Source organism: Amphibalanus amphitrite, unplaced genomic scaffold (assembly GCF_019059575.1).
Source record: "Amphibalanus amphitrite isolate SeventyFive unplaced genomic scaffold, NRLGWU_Aamphi_draft 000035F_arrow, whole genome shotgun sequence".
NCBI lineage: Eukaryota > Metazoa > Arthropoda > Thecostraca > Balanomorpha > Balanidae > Amphibalanus > Amphibalanus amphitrite.
In genome coordinates this window covers 27,010-48,705 of record NW_024881531.1, presented here as the reverse complement: position 1 = coordinate 48,705, position 21,696 = coordinate 27,010, and the positions used below count along the sequence as shown (strand labels likewise).

The 21,696-nt window shown below is 52.0% G+C and overlaps 4 protein-coding genes across 10 annotated transcripts in view; 2 read left to right on the top strand and 2 right to left on the bottom strand.

Moving 5' to 3' along the window:
- LOC122370581 overlaps positions 1-12,567 on the top strand; it is a 32,603-nt gene extending 20,036 nt beyond the window's left edge. Inside the window, exons 4-7 of the mRNA XM_043346287.1 lie at positions 3,607-3,736; positions 9,410-9,517; positions 10,202-10,378; positions 10,699-12,567. Coding sequence (XP_043202222.1) covers positions 3,607-3,736; positions 9,410-9,517; positions 10,202-10,378; positions 10,699-11,180 — 897 coding nt within the window. The 3' untranslated portion in view covers positions 11,181-12,567. The remainder of the gene's footprint in view (positions 1-3,606; positions 3,737-9,409; positions 9,518-10,201; positions 10,379-10,698) is intronic.
- On the bottom strand, positions 597-2,366 carry LOC122370575 (carboxypeptidase N subunit 2-like). The gene has a single exon (XM_043346274.1). The coding sequence runs from the start codon at positions 2,180-2,182 to the stop codon at positions 698-700; it is 1,485 nt and encodes a 494-aa protein (XP_043202209.1). The 5' UTR covers positions 2,183-2,366; the 3' UTR covers positions 597-697.
- LOC122370589 (anamorsin homolog) lies at positions 12,513-16,111 on the bottom strand. Of its 6 annotated transcripts, none has more exons than XM_043346309.1 (6): positions 15,975-16,111; positions 15,454-15,612; positions 14,956-15,194; positions 14,629-14,803; positions 13,924-14,039; positions 12,513-13,302 (listed from the first exon to the last, which is right to left on the bottom strand). In XM_043346309.1, the coding sequence occupies exons 2-6, from the start codon at positions 15,605-15,607 to the stop codon at positions 13,189-13,191; spliced, it is 798 nt and encodes a 265-aa protein (XP_043202244.1). In that variant the 5' UTR covers positions 15,608-15,612; positions 15,975-16,111; the 3' UTR covers positions 12,513-13,188. The 6 variants fall into 6 exon arrangements, with proteins under 6 accessions (XP_043202244.1, XP_043202253.1, XP_043202262.1 ...); XM_043346318.1 differs by having other exon boundaries at positions 15,983-16,102; XM_043346327.1 differs by having other exon boundaries at positions 16,079-16,102.
- A 158-nt stretch (positions 16,112-16,269) lies between these two features.
- Positions 16,270-21,543, top strand: LOC122370564 (protein DEK-like). 2 transcript variants are annotated; one of them, XM_043346261.1, is made up of 9 exons: positions 16,270-16,437; positions 17,474-17,759; positions 17,984-18,150; positions 18,368-18,522; positions 18,796-18,922; positions 19,427-19,606; positions 19,877-20,080; positions 20,306-20,458; positions 20,963-21,543. In XM_043346261.1, the coding sequence occupies exons 1-9, from the start codon at positions 16,411-16,413 to the stop codon at positions 20,972-20,974; spliced, it is 1,311 nt and encodes a 436-aa protein (XP_043202196.1). In that variant the 5' UTR covers positions 16,270-16,410; the 3' UTR covers positions 20,975-21,543. The 2 variants fall into 2 exon arrangements, with proteins under 2 accessions (XP_043202196.1, XP_043202187.1); XM_043346252.1 differs by having other exon boundaries at positions 19,427-19,624.
- The last annotated feature ends 153 nt before the right edge of the window (positions 21,544-21,696 follow it).

Genomic DNA, 21,696 nt, shown 5'->3' with positions numbered 1-21,696 from the left:
GATGCAGGGACTACACGATCTACTAAGATACACAAGACTTCGGAGAAAGAATCAAAGGAAAGCATTGACTTTATTGAAAAAAATACCTTCCTATCCTCACATTTCCTCCTAAAACATGCATTGTACAATGGGAGAACGTTACACATAGGTATGCGTTTGTCATTATAATCCGTCATTAGCGTGCGTGTTGGGATGCGGAAATCCAGGCTCTGCGGAACAGTCTAACTACAGGCGTTTACTTCTGCTGCCATCTAGGAACAGATGAAGGAACATGCATCAGGCCGCAGTCATGATGGGCTGATGGCAAAGAAGTGAGATGAGAGATGGCTTCATGTGTTTCCAGTGAAACATCGATTAACATTTGAAATGCTTATATTCAATAAACTTTCGCATTATTGGTATAAATATAGGCCATTTGAACTCGTGTTCAGGTGATACCTAATTCGATCAATTTTAATGTTAGGTATCAAGATAATACAAGTTGGGTCTACTTATTCATTTGTCATTCTCTCCGGCGTTGAAGGCGATGTACTGTAGCCATGACAGCTGTGACTGCTGCTCTCCTCTACTCATTGCGATATTGATTTTCAAATGTGTTCGCGGCTGATATCCATTTAATTCACGCCTCTCTTATAGACACAGATTCAACATTCCAATGACACAATTTCTAAATGACGAGTTCACCACTCGGGGCTCCTCAGACGCGTCCCTTGATGCTGACCATAGAGCGCCACTGGCCGTCACAGACGTCGTTGAAGGTCATGTTGATCACGTAGCTGCCGCCGAGGTCGCCTGGCCCGCGGCACTTGGGCTGACGGTCCCACAGCTTGTCGCGGTTCACCTTCAGCCAGTGGGTCAGGTAGAGGATGAAGCAGTCGCAGTGCCACGGGTTCTTTCCGAGCTGAACCTGCCGCAGGCGAGGGAGGTTGTCCAGCAGACCGGTCGCCAGGCTGTGAAACTCGTTGCTGTTCAGCTGTAGTCTCTCCAGACTTCCCAGGTCCTTGAACACATTCGCAGGCAGCGTTTTGATGTCATTGTCGTTGAGGAGCAGCCACTTCAGCTGATGCAGTCCGCGAAACGCACCGTTATCCACTCTTGTCATCGAGTTGCCGAAAAGGAACAGATGCTCGAGGCTGGTGAGCGCCGTGAACGTGCCGTTCTCCAGGTGCTTGATCTTGTTGTAGCCGAGGAACAGGTGTCTGAGGAAGAGCAGGCGCTCGAAGTGGCGGTCGCTGACCCTGCTGAGCCGGTTGGCAGAGAGGTCCAGGTAGGTCACGGAGGTAGTGTTCTGCAGCAACGGCTCCGACAGGTTCTCCAGCGCGTTCTGATGCAGGTCCAGCGTCACCAAGCGTACGTTCTCGCCGAACGTCATATCGGCCAGAGCTGTGATGCGGTTCTCGCTGAGGTTCAGGATCTGCAGCACCTTGAGGCTGCTGAAGAGAGTCTCGGGCAGCGAGGACAGCCGGTTTCCCGATAGATCCAAGTGCTCCAGACTGCGCAGGTAGCGGAAAGTGTCCGGTCTGAGCGAGACGATGGCGTTGTTACGCAGCGTCAGATAATTGAGAACGCTCAGGGCTGAGAACTCCTGCTCGTATATTTCGGTGAGCCGGTTATCGGACAGGTCCAGCACAGTAAGTAAGCGATTGTTCACCATCAGGTCCTTCTCCAGCTCCGTAATCCGGTTCCCTCGCAGGTTCAAAACACTCAGGTTCTCAAGATCATAGAATAGCTTCGCAGGCAGCACCTCCAGCAGGTTCTCACTCACGTACAGCTCTTTGAGTCGAAACAAACCACGGAACGCGTTCTCGTGAATCGCATCGATGTGAGTGTGCGAGAGATGAAGCACCTCGACGCTGTCGGGGATCACCTGACGTCGAGGGACGCTGTTCAGACCTCTCAGCTGCTGGCAGCTCACCGTGCGACTGTGCCGGCCGCAGTGGCACACGCCCTTGCGGCACTTCTGCCAGGCGACGCTGCCACCCTCAATTGGCCAGGCGGACTGCTCCAGGTTGCGAACGTGCTTCTTCAGCTGACCGAGCTCGAGTTCGAGACGGAGCAGCGCTGCCGTGAGACATTCAGTCGATTTGCACGATGCACTGGCGGGTGCAGCGTTGCACAGTCCGGTGAGAAGAGCCGATGTCACGCAGCAAGTCAGCAGATGCGATAAAAGTCCACGAGACATTGCCTCGGTCGAATTCTGAAGAACGTTGGAACGAGAAGCCTCTAGCGGGAGGAGATTCCGAGATATTTGAAGCACACTAGATCGACACACTCGCCCATTCTGGAAAAGAACGAAAAGAAGGCTAGACTGTCAGCCTGAGCTGCAAATTGACACTCAGCCACGGGCGAAGCGTCGAGTAGGATCACCGCGTCCAAACTAAGTCCCGGTCGAGTCCGGCCGGTGGGGTCAGCTAATAGGATTGGGAAGCCCGCGGCGCCACGAAGAAGGCTAAAATCGTACCGTGCAAAGACTGGCCAGGAAAACATACATGTGCCACCACCGGTGCTGCATACTGCAAACATATCGTGGATCTCTTTCTTTTGATCACACCTTTGATGCAATCATGACCGAAAACATGGGCTGTAACGCGGAAGACTTGTAGTCCCCACTCTGTCTTATTTATAATGTGAGGTTTGGTGGCAATTTAACACGGCGTTTGTTTATTAAATACTTACATTACACTGCCCATAAAATCACTTCAAAGGCATCTTCTATTATGTTTGTAAGATCTCCATGCCATTGAGCAATTAACCTTGGTCATAGACATCGCCATGTTCAACAAGGTACGAAATTGATGGATTTTTGGCCAGAAGAGTTGCTTCAAGTCAAATACCATTATTTATGACAAAGTTATAGTTAGTAACCAGACGCGACCGTCCTACCCACCTCCAGTCTCACACATCACCCCATGCTGCCCAGGCGTCCGGGTTTTGTGTGACACACGTGACCAACGTCTCCCGCCCGTCCGTCCGTTCGTCTGTTGGTCCGCCGTGGCAACCGGCCGTCTTCCGCGCGCGGCGAGCGGGCGCTCCTCGTCGTCCGGCGATCGATGACGGCCTGCGTCATACCTCCATTTGGAACTGATGCCGCCTCCGGGACTCGGCTGCCGACCATTAGCGTTCTGATTGAGCCGGCGTGCTTATTAGTTACTGAGCTGAGCCGACGCTGGATGCCTCCGACTAGGGAGTTCCCGCCCGACTGGGCGAGATAGAGCCTGTGGCCGTCCTTGGCAGTACCTACAAAGAATGATGCTGGGTGCTGACCTACTTCCGCGGAACTGGGCTTCGTCCTACATTTAACCCACTGTACTCTGAAATATGGTGCGGTAAAAACGTTCAGCCAGTGAAACTACCGGGTGGCATTGCTCACTCGTGTTGAACGGCGAAAAGTGCAACTTATCAAGCTGTTCATATGTCTTTAACCCAGCCAATTGCGCTTTATGTGTGACAATATCTTTTTTTTTACATAGACAGTAAGGGCAAAATCTCACTCTCATTACTTCTTCGAGATTCGCCCGGCTCAGCTCCCGCCACACACAGTGACGAGTGACCTGACCAGGCGCCCCTTGTCCACCCTCGTGACCTGACCCCGTATCTGCCCCTCAGGTGACTACGTTCGGCCGCTCACACCGGTATACGGAGCGTCTCTGTGGGGAATGGCGCTCCTCAGTTCATCACCTGGAGGTCAGGAAGAGCCTGTTCGGAGCCTGCGACCCGACCATGGATGACAAATACGGTACGGACGACTAAGGCAATGTGGATACTGGATAAACCAACAAACCGACCTATAGGCTTATATTTTCGCAACCGTGCAATGATGGTACTAATTTCAAAAGTTGTATGTTTTCTAGACGCGTAATAAGCAGTAGGCTTTGGAGGGAGCATAGTTTCCGCACTTTTGCTGAAGTTGCCTTGCAAGTTGCGGTTGTTTTGCCTTTCCACAGGACAAGCTTGCTCTGCAGATGAACAAAAATAGGCAGCGAATTATCGGCGCCGCTCCGGCCTTCAGAATGTCTTTCTATTCAGCCGTGGTCACTCATTAGCATAACTCTGTATATTTATCATGGCCTTTCTGAGCCCAGACTCCGCATCTACTAAATCATTGCCGGCGACCACATCATAATTCTTGGATTCTGGGGTCTCTGATCCACCCAAATGTGGCCGCGGGCCGATCCCAAACAGCCAGTGAAGCTGAAATTTCATCGCAGCGACACGCGTCATGTGCATCCCTTTTTCATTCGATACTCGGGCAGCCCACTCCACCAGCCGCGAGCCAGTCAAAAATCACCCGTTTATCCAAAGAATTGGGATGGTCGTGGAACGGTCATCCTCCGACTGACAAATTCGAGCCGGTCCAAACCCGGTCACCTCACCCCAGCGGAGACAGATGACGGCGGCGACTGTGCAGTCTCGATCCGGCCGTCCCAGCCGGGGACTCCTGCCAAATCAGTCGGGCCATGTGTCGGCACCACGATTTATGCCCCCGGGCGACAGCCGGCGGGTCGCGCCCCTGAGACGGACGGGGAGAGGGGGGGGCGGGGGCTGTCAGTGTCTCGGTGGCAGGTGTGGTGATATGTTGGAGCGGGACTTGGTAGCCATTCAGAGAGACATGTGAGCGGTCACGTAGTGAGTAGATATGTGACACAGACGTGACGGCCGCACAATCAAACGGCGACAGTGGTACGGGTCACACGCCCACAGCTACACACTCGGTCGCAGTTAGACACATGCAGCTGCGTACCCTGACTCAACAAATAATGCCTACTCTGACCGCAAATTTTAACAGATATAGACAACCACAGACTCCATGAACCTCCTAAAAAGGTGCCGACGGCTATACAACACTGGACAGCAAATCACAAAGCCAAAACAAAGAGTGACACTCCAACCGCGTTTTTCTATCCCCTACACTCCAACAGAGGCTGTCACATAATTTGCCACGGCCACAAAATCCGTCACTCACATTTTACACTCAGTGTCCTGTCTGCCTGTGAAGCGGTCTCGGCCTGTCACCACTTTTGGCAGCCACCGTGGAGTCTGATAACCCCCCCCCCCCGTGGACGGACTCGATACCCTTGAGCCTGGCGCCGACCGATCTGCCAAAATACCCGCCGATATAGCCGGGATCAAACGGCGAGAGGCTACAGTTCCGGGACTTCGCTAAAGTCTGCATTATAGGGCTTCGTCAGATAGCGGTGGGGATAATGAAGCCGGTTCTGAACGAATATGGTCTGTCGACTTAGCCAGCTATGCGACCCATGTCTTTGTTTGTTTTTCTTTGTATGAAAAAGAAGGTATAAGAAGTGATGTGGAAGTTTTTGCTCAGTCGATTGTAATATGAGCATATACGTGATACAGCCTCGCGGTATATTATGCAATATCTACATTCTCCGGACGATTTATTGGTTAGGTAGCTTACGTAACCGGTGGCTGCAAGCTGTCAGAAAGCCATGTCATTCGCATTTCCTGCTGTAGATAAACTCTCATCTAATATAGAAGCTTAGAACTGGCTATAGCCGCACAATCTATCCTGAAACAACTTAGCCATAGAAATATCCTTTGTTCGATCGGATCTGGTAGGAATACAGACAATGTAACGGAAATCCTGTTCAGCCAAATTAAGGGCCGGAGCTTGGGTTCCAGTTGAGCTGTAAGGTTAGGATCCACTTCATTTGAAACGTCCTATATATGCTTCAAAAAAGAGCATGATAAAACTATGCAGCGCCCGATATTTAGAGCCCCTATGCACTACACCGAAAGGTCGGCACGCAACAGACCCGCATGGCTGCATTATTGCTCTGCCGGTGTTCTCAACAACCAATGTGCGTCATGCAGCGGGGTTCCGTTTCGATGGCAAACAAAAGAGCGCTCTTCATACCACTAGTCGTTGAGGTCGATAGGAAATGGAGGGACAGGACTCTATACCTACCACCCTTCCTCCGGGACGGGTTGTGTCAATCAGCCCCATCGCCTACCGTTTCACCGTCACATTTACCGTCACGCGCCGTTACCGTTCGGAATGTTGGCGTGGGCCTCACGCGGAAACGGATAAATGAATCTGACACACTGCTTTGACAGGCAGTCCGTTTGGATACATTGAGTAGCGCTCTCCCCCCTCCCTGTCCCATGCCGTTGCCGGCGGCTCTGGATGAAATGACGTCATTTGGCCTGCGAAATCCCAAAGTCAGCTGTGCGCCGCTGTCGTTGGGCGTGAGGGGGTGAATGTGGCGCGTGCCGCGGGTCGCCGGGGGAGGGGGGGGCACGGAACCGAACCGTGTCTCGCAGTGTCAACACCACACACTCCACGGGACACGCAGACGATTGTGTGGCCATTTGCGTCACTGTAGATCAGCTGTAGCGTGGGCGTAGATAAAGAGGAGTCGTGACGTGAGGTAACGTCTAAATGTAACGCGATGTGACGTGATCTGATGTGACGCGACAATGACTGATGTGTCACGTCGTCACACTGCCGATAGCGAGGGACCGTCACGCCACAAAACACATGCGACATCTATAGATTTTGCATTCTAGGCCAATGTTCCACTACATTGCTTGGTTTATAACGCCACCCTGGGGCCTCGAGTGTCACACAAATTTGATATACGAGGCCGAACTAGTTCGTAGAAGAGAGGTCACTTGGTATCACCATTTTCCCAGCTGGAACCAACTGTCCCTCTGCAATTGATTTCAGCCTTCTGTGTTGCCGTCACAAGCCAAAGTGATGTATAGCGCTCGGGTGTCGCTGGCTCCACAGTCCACATTGTCTGAATGTATGACTACCTATTGAGTTCACGGACAGAGTTATTTGGGAGTTGAAATAAGCGCAATTGGTCAAAGAGAATGACGAAATCGCTAACTACCAGCCCAATGTCAGGCTAGGTATGTTCGTGGCTGAACTTCTTGCGCTTGAACTTCTAGTTCAAGTGTAATGAGTCTTTATAATGCATGTCGACGACTTTCGTCGAAGTAGATGTCCCTTCAGCACGAACAATTATCGTAGCTGACAAGGCCGCCCGTTGATCCGCACATACCTCGTCGGCCAATGACGTCATCACTGTGAAGTTCCCGTGCGTCAGTGTACAAACATACGTCAGCGCACCGAGGCAACGGCATAAACACGGGTGTGTGAGCGCCGTGACAGGCCACAAAGAGGTCACGGGAGGCACTCAGTGGTTATCACCCCTCCAGCTGGCGGAACGGGGCGACACTCCACCGAAAACACCGCACCGCGCACGCACCAGCGGCGTCACCAAAGCGTGAAACTTACAACGACGATAAAGAAGAGCTTCAGAAAGGCTGTGCCATTTGGCAGGCCATTTAGGAGATTTACCCGGTGCCAAAATGTTGTTTGGAAATTCACTGTGGCCGTCGAATTGGAGGCTGCGGCGTCGTTTGTGGGGTTCCATCGGCAGTTAGAGGGATCTGGAGGCCTAAGTAGAGTGGATATACTATTACTATTTTCTTTTATCTGCGCTGTTGTGATGCTAAAATAAGCCACCGGCATAGTAAGGCTCATATATGTAGTTATTAAACGTCGATGATTAGGAAAGTTTTTAAGCAATTCAGCCCCAATGAGCATGATACGAATGGCATTAGGTAGTAGGTACACTCCACGAGCCCATCACGAGACCCTGCTCGCGCACATTTGACCCGTTTCAAATTCTAACGAAATTAAAATAATCGTACCGTATAGATATAACGTTTCATGGTCAAAATGGCAGGGCGTCACTTCTAAAACCGATCGTCAAAACATACCTGAAAGCCAAGAAAATCATCTGTTTATGGGTGTTTCGCGAGCTTGGCATGTGAATGTTATTTTAAGTTTGGTGAATCATGTAATGTAAAGTAGTTTCAGACAAAAGGCGTTAGACATGCAAAATGTTTGAAGAACTTACTGCTGTGCACCATCCGGTTACGTAAAGCGTTTACACAACTCGAATCCACCATCACAGCCACACAGCCATTTGAGTCGTAGCGTACACCTATCATAAAACATCAAAACTAAAAATGACCCCGGCATGCATATCCTGTCAATGCCATTTGACCTCTCCTGCTCATTAGTCGTTCTTCAAAAGCAGATCCACAAAACACGACCCTGCTCGACGCTGGATCGCTGCTGGTCCGTTGCCAGAAAGTCGTGTGCACTAATAACGTGCACCTCAGCGGCGTGAATTATTCCCCCTGTCCCTTCGCCCGTGTGCTCTGTATGTCCGGTTGCCAGGAGCACGCCGCACGGAACAGGCCAAGCTGTCAGTGAGTGACCCCGCCTGATTGGCCGTAAACCATGCTGGACCGGACAAAGGAGGCTCCTTGCCAAGCTGTTCACCGCCGGAGTTTAAAAGCCGATCGCTGTTAATGGCGTCGGACGGTGTTGGAAGTCACGCGGTGCTCGGGGTTTCACTCTGAACAGGAGTCGGTCCTGACTGCTGACTAGTGCAGCTGCGGCCGACACTCACTCCGAATGGGAGAGACGGCGGCGCCGCCAGCCTGTCTCTTCTCTGTTACCCTTACTCGCTCTCTCTTCAATCGTCTACAACTCTAGCAATAAGCACAACCGTGCCGGACCGTCGACAGGTCTTAGTAAAAGCCTTGCCATCAATTGCTATCAGCTCTCCCACCATTAGTCACTTCGCCAGCCACGTGACCCGAAAAACCGCCTTTCGGTCAGTGCCCTAGGAGATCATGGAAACCAAGCCGAAAATCCCGCACCGCGCGCGAGCGACCTCGCCGAGGCACCGACGCCGCCTCGAAGCCATCTCCATTCGTCGGAGAGTAATCGCGTTAGCAGTCTGTACGTGACCCGCGCGTGGCCTGGCCGGCGGAGAGCGGTGGCGGTTAGCGACGGTACGGCGCAGTGCGGACGGCCGAAGCGCGTCTGTGCGAGGGTCAGAGGTCAGGAACGAGCGGGAGATGGGGCGGCTGTCGGCTGTCGTCCATCGGTGTGTCAGGGTGGTCAGAGGTAATGGCTTTCCGTCGCCTGTCGGTGGCCTGGGGTGATAAGTCGTACCGGGAAGTGACTGGACGTGTTGAGCTGGGGTCGGTGAACCACGGACGAGGGCACATTTATCCGCCGCAAATTTGGATATCATAATTTGCGGCGTTTTGCGGATTCGTTTCCAGGGCATGCGGTACAGTATACCTTCAGGCGCAAACTGTAGTGACATCTTGCGGCAGCGGTATACAACATAGGTTTGGACATGTGCGGTACAGCATAGCTTCAGGGGCACACAGTAGTGACATCTAGCGGCAGCTATCTAACTTCATTCCGGTCGCATTCGGTACGGTACGGTAAAAGAGCTCTGTCACACGGGACACGTTCTCACAGTGGTGGGCACGAATACCTTCATACAGACGCTGATGCGGACCGTAACCAAGTGTGGCCTGACCTGACCTGACCTCCTTCCCACAGGGTATGAGTGCACGGTGCGAGAGATCAACCTGCAGGCGCACGTGCCTCGCGACGCCGTCAGTCTACAGCCCTCGTTCGAGGTGGTGGTCACTGCCTATTATAACCGAGGTAAGCATTCAAACCGCTCAACATGATGTTACTTTTGGCTGCACGCCTGGCTATCCAGACTTGACACTTGAGGACGATGCGCACAAATTCAACACTTGCCGTTTTAAATAAAGAAAACGCCACAGCCTAGCCGACAAGTGAGGTGTCACTGTCAGAAGCAGCATCAGAACGCATTTCTGTGGCCGAGCTGTGTTATTGAAGGCCAGCGGCGGACCGCAGTGCGTTGGCAACAGCTTCCGAACGACGGCCGCGAGCTGCCAAGAGCAGCAGGCTGGATGTTTGGAACGTACGGCCGAGTTGCCGCGGTTTGGCTGCCGATTTGAGTTGGGCACGCCTTACTATATGCGTCACGCCAGAGTTGGTTTGAAATCACAGCAGCAAAACGAGACGCGGCCAAAGGATTTACCGCAGATGAATGTATCAGCTGTGCACACAAAATATCGCCCTTTGAGCTGCCAATTGCTTGATGATTTTCAAAGCATCTCGATTGTTACTTACACACATCAAACGAATTGATGCATCATACAGAATTTGATATGGATGCCATGAAGTGCGACCAGCTTCCTCATTATGGAAAAGAGCAGGCTGTGGTTTTCAGGAGTTTGTTTTGTAACTGGAGGGAACAATATCAGCCCCGATCTCAGCGTATCACCTCTGACGTTCACTGCCCTCCTGTGCCGACAGAGCTGTTCATGGGCTGTGGTGCGGGACGCTTCCTGTGTCTGAACCGCGACTCGTCTGACCAGACTGAACGCTGCATCAGCCAGCGACTGGTCTGCGACGGCTACCCCAACTGCGGCTTCACGGCCAACCAGGACGAGTACAGTTCCACCTGTAACCAGCACACCGGCACGCTCACAGGTGAAATATGGGTGGTGTGGTGAGCTCGCAGGAAATGAGCTCGATGTATGGTGGAGTGAGCTCAAAGTTGTGATTCGGTGACATAGTGATAATGAGCTTAAAAGTGCCATATGATGAACGGATGTATCAGACTTGGAGGAGAGAGAGAAATGGCCTTGTGACCCAATGCTCGTCGGTCGATCGGTACGAGCTAGGTTGCCTAACCAGCTGACTCTATTATTTGGCGCCCACGACTGCCGTGTGCTGTTACAACTGTATCATAAGCGAACTGCCGAATCTATCAACCCATAGTGACAGAGCCCTCCCCCCTCTTTCGCCAGAATCGGACCACTTTTTCGCCACGTGGGCGGGGTTCGCGGTGATCGTCCTGCTGCTGGTGATTGCCGTCAGCTACTTCATCCGCTCGGTGCGCTGGACGGCCGCCAGGGAGCCGGCGGAGCTGCGCGGCCGCGCCGCCCGCCAGCCGCCGCCGCCGCGGCCCGGCGTACCCGAGCCGCCGCCCTACGAGACCCTCTACCCGCAAGGACCGCCCAGCGGCTTCCTCGAGAAGAAGCGGGAGCGCGCCGGGGCTGAGGAGGCAGCAGCGCCGCCGCCGGCGCCGCTCCGACCGACGGCGGCGCGCAGGGAGCCGGCGCCGGCGCCTCAGCGGCACGTGCTGCACGGTAGCGCGCGCGGCGCCGCCGGCGCGGCCGTCACGCACATTTACGTGGAGCCGGAGGAGGGGTCGCCGGAGGAGCCCCCGCCGTACACAGAGAGGCCTGCGCTGCGGCACAGTGTGCTGCTGGCAGAGGCTGTGCCCTGAACGGGCGGAGCGCGCTGTGACACTCACCGGCACACGACTGGGACGGGAATGGAGAGCGACGGGCGGAAGCGAAGAGCAGCGCCGCGCTGCCCTGGATAGACGGAAGAATGAAAACTTATGGCTCCGATGGGATTCGAGCGCGCGCGGTGCAAAGTCGCTGGTCCGTGGTGGTTGGATGTGACTGATATGTGACCGGGCGTGATGGGCGCTGAGGTCAAAGGTCAGGGTCAGAGGTCAGAGGTCACAGAGGACAGGGGTCACCGCGGACCCGACCGGCCGACCGCGCCCCACTGAGGACCGCCGGTCGGCCCTCGAAGCACCGCAGGGCCAGCCAGCTGGAGGTGCCTGTCAGTGTTCGGTAGCCCGGTATTTTGAAAGGACAGATGAGCTTCGCCGGATTGAGTTTGGACGAACCCACATTACCATTATCAGCTGGCACCAATGTGATCATCGCACTTGAGTTGACAATAGTGTAGTGGCTAGCGGCATATAGCACCGTTACAAGGCTGTTTGGAGCCGTGGGGTATGCACATGTATCGCATTCAACAGACCTCTGAGTCGCCCAGCGACATTAATTGAGCTGGTTGTGTATGCGGCTTACGATAACGGAAGTTGGTCAGGGTTTATGTCCATGAGGATCGGCGTGTGTTGGGCGCCGTTGTGCGGCGCATAGAATGGTGGCCTATGGATGGGGAGACCTTGGAACTTTCGCCCATCTTTCATTAGGTTCTCTGTCTGTTGTCCAGCTGTGCTGTGGGCATCGGAGACTGTAACTAACGCTTTCATTGGCGATTCGGATCCACAGTTCCATGTAACGCTATTGACTATAACGCTCTTGATTGTAACACAATCATGTGCTTAGGTATCAACAACTTCAAGGTACCGTACAAAGCAAAACTTCTCTTGCTTTCACCTTACTTTCGAATATTAGCACACCTACGGCGATAAAATCAAAACGAACGCTGCTTTGTTGATTAAGGCCAGTTGGCGTGGATGTGTATTGATACCAATGTCTGAACTTCTTTGTTGTATTGGAGGTGTTGTATCGATGTATCCGTTTGCGCATTGGGGGCGCCATCTACCGCCAGAGTGCATGTTAAAACAAAATATTCGTCAACAATTTTGCTCGTCGGTTTGTGTGCATACGGCAATGTGTGTGTGACGTCAGAAAATTGTGATCCTTCGAGAGAGAATGTGCGTAAATGTGCGATTTCTCGCGTGTTCTGACGCGAGATTGTGTGTTATGTCGTTTGCCTGATGTGACCAGAGAGAGGCTATGTATCGAGTCCAGACTAGGTTGACCGCGGCGCGGCACTCGCTTCACACATATGATGCCATTCGTTATTTATTATTGTTCTAGGATATGACAAATACAAATGCGTACGCGTTGTGGCTCCTCAATCGTCCATTGATCAACCATGTCCAGTAAAATACGCACAAATTGGTGTACTTTGGACAGAACGTGAATAATTATACCACTTAATTCTCCGGCATCAACCTTAACCACCGGCAGACTAAGGAAGCGTGCCACTCACTGCCCCGAGCAATATCATCACTATCACCGTGAAGTATCGTGGTCCGTACCAGATGTTATCCTCTCACAACAGCGTCTCCACTGACGGAGGAACTCGTGCAACCTCACTGCCTATCCCACTGACCTCGACCTGACCTCACCAGGCGGTCAGACTCGCTCCCTGCATCTCCGTTCACACCAGTCGTATAGAACAACCCGAAACTAGCCCCACTGTTGGACGCAACATCTCCTTATCAATGGTACCACGGGGAGTCGCCAGAGCCAAGGGCGCCGAGGTCGTCCCACGACACTGAGGGCGCCACGGCATCGAGGGCGCCACCAAGGCCAGGGCGCCAGGGCACCCGAGGGGCGTCACCAGGGGGCGCCCCGGCCGCCAGTGCAGCCACTGACCTGCGGCGCCGCCGGTCACACCTTCTGACACCCCCAGCCCCGGTATCGGGACTCGGGAAGCAGCACACACCGACCGGTGGTCGCTCAGGCGTCTGCGTTCAGCTGTCGCTGGGACAGCTGGATCTTCTCGCCGGGTTTGAAGGCTGGCATGCCCAGGTAGGGGCAGCTGGCGCAGCGGAACGCGTCACCTAGGTAACACTGGGGGAGGGAGGGGCGGGGTCAGAGCTGGGCACGTCGCTGGGGTGGGATGGTCACGAATTAAAGACAAAGGGCGACGTGACGTGGCGAAGGAAAGCTAGTCACGTCACCCACAGAAACTTAAACTTCAGCGTAAAAGCGAACGGTCCACGGTAAAAGGAAACTTCGACATAACTATCAATATTATCATGCTGTGAGACATGTATCATGTAGGTACCTATATATTATGAAACCTTCCCAGTGGCTGTCACGCCTACAGCACATTCTGATGCTGATTTAACTTAGTCTCGTCATAAAATGACGCAACAAGACTCATCATCATGACAAGCGACAAAGCCAAAGAAGAAATTCAACTGCACGAACTATGACAAACTATTCATTCACTTCTCACGCCGCACGGAGATAGGCGACCAGGACATAGGGAGGGAGGGAGGGAGGGAGAGAGCGAGAGCGAGAGCGAGAGCGAGAGCGAGAGCGAGAGCGAGAGCGAGAGCGAGAGCGAGAGCGAGAGAGAGAGAGAGAGAGAGAGAGAGAGAGAGAGAGAGAGAGAGAGAGAGAGAGAGAGAGAGAGAGAGAGAGAGAGAGAGAGAGAGAGAGAGAGAGAGAGAAGCGGTCACTCACGCTGCCGCAGGATGATGTGACTGATTTGGTGACCGGCTGTTTTCCGGCCGACAGCTCCTCGGCCAGGCCACACGAACAGTCCTTGCACGCCTTCCTCTTGCCAGTGGTGCCGCACACTGGGGGAAAGAGAGGCACGAATGGTATGAAAACACGGGAAAATACTAGGCACAAGGGCTCACTAAGCTACAACAGAGTTCCTTGGGCTAAAGTCCTGATGACATCACGCGAGTATAACGGATGGAAGTGCTTAAAACCTATCATTTCAATACTAATGTTAGGGAGCATGGCCGCTAGCCTGTGTAAGAATGTGAGAAGTGTGAGAAAAATGCATCGGCCGGGAATCGAACCCGGGCCGCCCGCGTGGCAGGCGAGCATTCTACCACTGAACCACCGATGCTCACGAACATCAACGCCCGAATACACCAAGAAATCAAAGAGAAAGCGCACCTGGCAGATTACACACACTGCTCTCATTCGCCACGATAATGCTGACACAGCAATCTACTTAGAACGGCCAGTTCGCACTTCACAAGGGCATGACGCAAGATCGGAACCAATTCACTCAAACACATCATCCTTAAGATTTCACATAAAGCGGCAAATCGAGCTGAAAAAACGCAAAATGCAATCTACTCGATCTCGCCGCCAGCCTACCCTACTTAGACTACCTAGAACGAAGGACCCAAGTCCCGCCCGGCCACTGACCGCGCAGCGAGGCCGGGTCCGGCTTCAGCTTGTCCTCCTCGTCCAGAAGCTCGTCCTCGTCCACCAGGTCGAGGTCGTCGTCGAGCGCGTCCTGCCCGGAGAGTGTCCACACAGCGGCCGCCGCCGGCGGAGCCGAGGTCGGCAGGTTCAGCTTCAGCGGCGCGGACGAGCCCACCTGGCGCAGGGAATGGTCGGGGTGAGAGGAGACAGCGCAGTGCGCTTACCCAGTTCTCAGTTTACCCATTCCAATCCCCGGTCAAATCAGCTCAGAGCGACCCAGTCACTCAATCAAAAGTCCGAGATATACGGAACAACGGAGTCTCTCACCTCGAAGTCTGGTTTGCGGGCGCAGCAGTAGCCGCCGAGCTCGGCGCGTGCGGCCGCTCCCGTGTAGCCGGCCAGGGTGAGCCGGCGGGCCGCCGCCTCTCCGCGCGCGTCGCGCATCAGCAGCTCGCCGCCGGGCCGCAGCAGACCGAGCACCTCGGCCAGGAGGGCGTCCTCGTGGGTCGGCGGGGCGCCCACCACACCCGACAGCGCCCGGTCGAAACTGGACGCCGCGTGACCCGCTGTGGGCACGAGAATGGGAAGCAGGGGTAAAGGTCATGACAAGATGACAAAGCAGGTGACCAGGTACATTGATGGAATTCAGATGACCCAAATCAAAATAACATCAATCAACCAAATGAGCCTTGCAAGGTGGATAAATGTAAATATGTTGAGCTTTTTTCAGTCTTGAAACTCGCTCAGTCTTTGTTGGAGATGCTATTATCCTTGAGAGGAGAGTGGAGGCTGTTTTTGTTCAGCAGTACATATGTACATACATACCCATCTTCAGTCGCTCAGCATTTTCAACAGCCACTTTTCCAGCAGAGCCAACCTTCTGCTGAAGTTTTTCTGCAAGCTGTTTCATTTCTTCGGCATCAATTTGTCCGCTCCATACAAGCAAAACATTTTGTCCAGCCTCGACCAAGGTCTCCATTGTATCTAATGGTGGAGGTAAGATGTATGTCAGACTATTGAATATGGGGAACAGCAATGTAACACATGTTACATGTAAAATAAACAAATATTAACGAGGACTTGATGCATAAAATCTTAACTACAACAATGGTCAGGCATCAGCTCCTAGTGAGGTTGATTTTCTCATTTTTAGGGTAAACATTGAAAAATAACACCTCAAAAACTGAACCACGAATACCACAACTTATAACTAGGACTATGGCATTCACCGAAGTCCTTTATGCGAAATTCCGTCGCCAATATCCTGATCCGGCGCAGTGAAGGCAAAAAAAATAGCGTCAAACAATGGTGTTAGCAGCTTTAGCAGGCAGCAGTCAGGCTCTTACCCACGCACTTTGATAGTTTCTAAAAAAAAAATCTTTTCCGAAATCTAGTCCCTGCCCAGTGCTAAAAGCAAAGTGAAAAGCCGCAAATCACGTCCTTCGCGTACGCAATCAATCATTTGTTTACAACTACAACAATCACCGTCAGCAGAATGTTCATAAAAAGCTGTAGATCCTGCTGACCCTGCGACAGGACGAATCAAATTGTGTAAGACACTTTTATGTCAACGCGAACATCCAATAGCCTCGTTAATTGGTTACTTTTCCGCTAATGTAGCGAACAGATATTAACCGAGCAGACGTCTTGGCTGTCACGTTTTTACTCCGGTCCTGACGATTTCGCGCCCACGGTGGTGGCGTCGGGCGCACGTTATCGCCGTTTTAAATTTTTTGACCATCAAATTTGTTAGAATTCAGTTGTTACGAGCTTTTATTAAATATGGATTCTGAGGTGAAGCCTGTTTCGGTGAGATACGACTGATTGTACACCGCGTTTTATTGTAGTCGTGATTGTGATGGCTCGGTCTGATGCGAATGTCGTAGTGAATATTTTGAATAATGGTAGATGCCTGTGACTGCTGAAGCTTTAATTGCACATATTTACTTAAGATTAGGCTTTGGTCGTGAATTAAGAGCATTTCATATGTGAATTGTACTTAATGCAACCTTCTCCTTGTTTAAATGCATGTCTCGCGACTCGCTCGACCTCCTTGTTTAAATTGTGTTATGTCTCGCTCGACTTGTTTAAGCACAAGTTTATTAATGAACAAGTGAAACGAGTTCATTTACAAACAAGCACATATGTAGCCCTCCCGATTTTTTATGTTGGGTACCCACTAGGTAACTAAAACACTTCTCAATTTATGCATGCACTGGAATTTATTTTACCATGCAGCTAAATTACAGAACTGTTGAATGGAAGGTGCTCACAGCTATTATGTTAATAATCATTGCTACTTTCCAGACTGTTTGCAATAGTTAAAGGGACACTCCCACCTTAACATTAGTTTTGAGTTGAGATAGCCAAATTGGTGGCCATGGCCTGCAAATACCGGTTTGGGCACTCACAACATCGAAAAATGCTTTAATTCGAAGATATGGAATTTCAAACTTGCAGTTTTCGGATTCTAAGGGGCTAATGCATTGGAATGCCCCCTTAGAATTTGTGACGTCAGCGGAGATCTAGCGATTTTTAAATCTTAAGACTAAAACCATCGTTAACACGTGGTGGTATACGCTGCTTTGCGCGCAACGTCTGCCGCACTTTAAGGCTGCCAAATTATTACTTCCAAATAAAGTCGCTAGTAACAGGGGAGATCCCAAAAAGTAAACAAAAGTAAAAGCCTAATGTCTTGAAAACCAGTGAATATTTTTCGGTGAAATTTGGTAGATATTCGTTTTCGCTCTTTCTGAACCAAGGGACATCACTTTCATGCCAATTCATTAACTTTTTTGAAGGTGGGAGGGTCCCTTTAACATGGTTTGTTTGGATTGCCTTTCAGGAAGAGAACAATGTCTCAGAAACTAAAGTTGAGCCCAGTGATGGAGGTGGCGGTGGTGATGCTGACACTGTGTTAAAGAACACAGAGACAAAGTCCACTACAGATGTAAGGGAGGAGGTCAAAGAGAAAGAGGAAGAAAAGGAGGAAGAGAAGGAAGAGGATAAGGCAGAACTAAAGGAAGAAGTTCAGGAAGAAGACAAGGATGAAGAGAAGGCTGATGTAAAGGAGGAAGAGGTTGGAAAGGAAGAGGAGGAGGTAGAAGAAGAGGAAGAGAAGGAACCTCCTGGTCAGTTGCTCATTTGGCCTTGCCATATAACCCATACATTAGAAAGAGCAGGCTGAATAGATACATATCCTGATACTATTTGCAGGTATCATCTCCTTGTGTTATATTTGGCGTTCTACTATGATCATGACTCAACCTAATTCCTTGACAAAGCACTTGAATACCATGGATGTTCATGCTGATAAGCTTATCTCACACTGGTGACCCTGCGGTGCCTTTGGCAGTGCCGCTTCTGGAGCGTTCACCGGAGACCACGGGCCGGCGCGAGCGTAAGACTGTGCAGCGGTTCGTGCAGCAGACGCGCGAGGAGTCCAAGCGTGGCGCACACGTGCTGGAGGAGGGCACGGGAGAGAAGCTGGGCGACTGTCCCGTCATCGCCCACAACATCGCGGTAAGCAGTCCGAGTGGCGTACCTTGGTGCTAACAAGAACGTGTTTTGAGTTGGGATGGGATGAATTACTTCTATCTCTGTGTTTGCAGGCAATACACCATGTGCTGCCAATTGTTATTGATAGTTGGCCGGAAATGTCGAGAGACGATGTCAATAATATGCCGTAAAACTGGAATGTATCCGGCGGCAATGTCAATAACGCACTCCCGACCGGCAGATGGGCCGCCCGGACGATGTGCGCGCGCTTCATCAAATCATCTTCTCGCGTCCCGGCCGGCCGTATGAGTTCCGACGCAACCTGCGTGCCTTCCGCGGCTTCGCCTTCAAGGAGGGTACTCCGGCTTTCACTAAGAAGAAGGAGAACCTTGAGAAGTAAGTGCGACCACCGATCCTGATTTCCGATCTTTATTCTATTTCAGGTCTTTGATAGTCATTATTTACTCATTTTTGCTTAGCGACAACGAAATTAGCGCTATATTTTCATCATCCGGAAGGAAGACAGGTGTAAACATTTAAACAAACATAACTTGCGTGTCGTAATCTCAGGAGACGCTCAACTATTCGTAGCTATTCAATTTGTCTTCTATCTCGTATCTTTATCACCTGTGGCGTCGTAGGCAGGTATACTCACGAACTGCGTTACAGGTACCGGCTAGATGTGCTGCGCTCTCTGAGCAAGATCCTCGATCTGGACAAGAAGAGCGGCTCGCGCGAGGAGCTGGCGCTGAGCATCCTCCAGTTCCTGTGCGACCCCAAACCGTCCGGCCGCGAGGTGAGGTCACCGGGCCTCGGCGGGAGAGGGGGGGGGGGGCGAATCTGTGTTTATTGACGGCTTATTGGGTTTCCGTATGACACGTCTTGTTCAGTGCTATCCTACCCCGTGTTCGGAGTCTCCGACGACAAAGATTCTACGTCGTCCGGCCAATCGCGTTCCATAACCACAGCCAAGCCCCCGCTGACCTTGAACGGGATTGGCCGGACGACGTAGAATCTTCGTCGTCGGAGAAACTCCGAACGCGGGGCTAGTGTAGTGTCTGGAGTGGACGATCAACGATGTTGGAGCACACGATAAGTATGTTAAGGATGCATGTGGCGCCACCTTCTTCTGGTACTTCAGGTGAGTAGTTGAGTACCAATTTTGTATCCTGAATGAAGCTCACCGAGTCGAACAAACTTGTTTCCTTTTGGCTGCCATCTGACATGGGATTAAGGTAACCCTTTTTGCTTCTAATTCACCCAATTTTTGTGTAATTATCAATTATTCTGCTGTTCGCAGGTGAAGAAGAAGAGAAGGAAGAGGAAGTCCAAGGGCGGCGCCGGCTCGGCCAAGAAGCCCAAGAAGCCGAAGAGCGATGACGCCGCCGACGACAGCGACTCTGACGAGGGCGAAGATGATGATGAGGACGACGATGACGATGAAGATGGGGAGGAGGAGGCGGAGGCAGAGAAGGAAACGGAGGCAGAGAAGGAAACGGTAAGGGCTGGTTTCGGAGAGTGCCGGGTCTGGCTGCGGTAAGTCGATGTGGAAATTGCTAATAGGCGGAGCCGTGAGTTGCCCGATAGAGGTCACTAGTGTTAGCTAGAGACTCGTGTGAAGATTGTTTTTCAGTTCACCCCGCGGATTCTCTCCTTTGAAGCCCCGACTTTCGTGATTACTGATCATAACTGTCGTTTCAAATAATGCCGCTCAGCTGCATTGAATGCATTTCAATTCGTTTAACCACAGCCGAAGAAAAAGAAGGCGACTCCGAAGAAGACGCCCGCCAAGAAAACTCCCAAGGAAAAGAAGACGCCGGCCAAAGGTTCCGCCAAGAAACCCGCGGCCAAGAAGACTCCGAAGAAGCGTAAGAAGGGCGACGCCGACGCGGGCTCTTCCAGCGAGGACGACGAGCCCCTGGTGAAGAAGTCCAAGACCAACAAGCCTCCCACGGTGAGCAGAACTTTCGGCCTTTGGAGCAGATATTTCAATCACTTTTCTCATAGCTTATTAATGATTCATAGCTGTTAGGTATATTTCTCTTGATACAAATGTCGTGATGCCGTAATAAGATGTTTTTAGTTGAATTTTCATTACTATTGTCAATTTATTTTGTTATGCGTGTAACACGGTTTCCTAAGCTATTATTTTCTCACGTAACCCCGATGTCCTCTGCAGGACAACGACATCAAGGCGGTGGTGCGGAAGCTGCTGGACGGAGCCAACCTCGAGGAGGTCACCATGAAGAACATCCTCACCAAGGTGTACGCCAAGTACCCCGAGCACGACCTCACGGCGCGCAAGGACTTCATCAAGACCACCGTCAAAGCGGTGAGTCGATTGTCTGTCGGAGATGCGACATGAATAGAGCATTTTTGTATGCTACCCGTTAACTTACGATGAAATTATAAATTACGACGAACGGTAGCTACAAAAAGTCACAAGGATTGTTAGTTGGAGCCAGGGGCACCGCATTTATTGAAAGGTGCCAAGGAAATGCCTTGGCCTGGCTATTAACGTTGGATATCTTCACATATAACTGTAATTACTCGCGTAAAAAGCTACTTTTGCTGGTCATCATCATGACTATGCAAGACAAATGAATTGCATCTAAAAAAAAAAAAATGCATTCCTAAAATCACGATGGCAATGACTTTGCTGGTTATTAGTGCCCTTATGTTAAGAAGATAATGCAAAATGATCAGCCAGACTAACAAACTCAAAAACTGCGATCGGAAACGCGCACTCCAATGCATTACAACACATGTATTATCGGTCGTCGGTTAGGTTCGCCAATCGGCATCCACTGACCCCCTCTCCCCCTCCCCCGCGCAGTTGATATCGTGATCAGCACCCGATTCCGGTGGGAGGCGCCGTGCCCTCCCCATCGTCACCGCCCTCGGTCGCGCCGAACTGTGACCCGGGTCATCCAGTGGCCCCTCCGGTCGGGGCGCGACCGCACCCGGGCGGCGTAGTGCGCCGCGCCGCCGACCGCGGCTGCTCTGTGAATATGCCGCCTGTCCAGCGCTCGCTAATTAACCCGCTCACGCTTTTATATGTAGTCTGACCAGCTGAATTAACTTGTTTTGCGGGACAGCGACGTTTAGTTGCTCCCTGATTCCGTGTCGGCGGCGTGTTTTTGTCCGTGTTTGTAGGGTTCTGATTGCGCGGCTGCGGGGTGTTTGTGCGTGTGTTTGGTTCGGTGTTTATGTCGTGCCCGCGGTCGGCCGCCGACGGACGGTGCCTGTGGGCGTGTGACCGGATCTCAGTACAAGCTCCCTGCGCGGGAGGACCGACAGATCCGCTGTGCGCCGCTAGGCGTCCGTGGCCCGTGCGGGCTCCAGGTGTCATTCATCGCCATCATCGCGCCCATCACTACACCTTCTGGCTACCATCTCAATACAGCTGGCAGTGGACACGGCTGTTTTGGAGGGGAGGGGGACGCCGCGACCATCTCCATAAAGCTGGCAGTGGACACAGCCGTTTGGAAGGGGAGGGGGACGCCTTCTGGCTACCATCTCCATAAAGCTGGCAGTCCCAATACAACTGTTTGGGAAGTGCCGTAATGG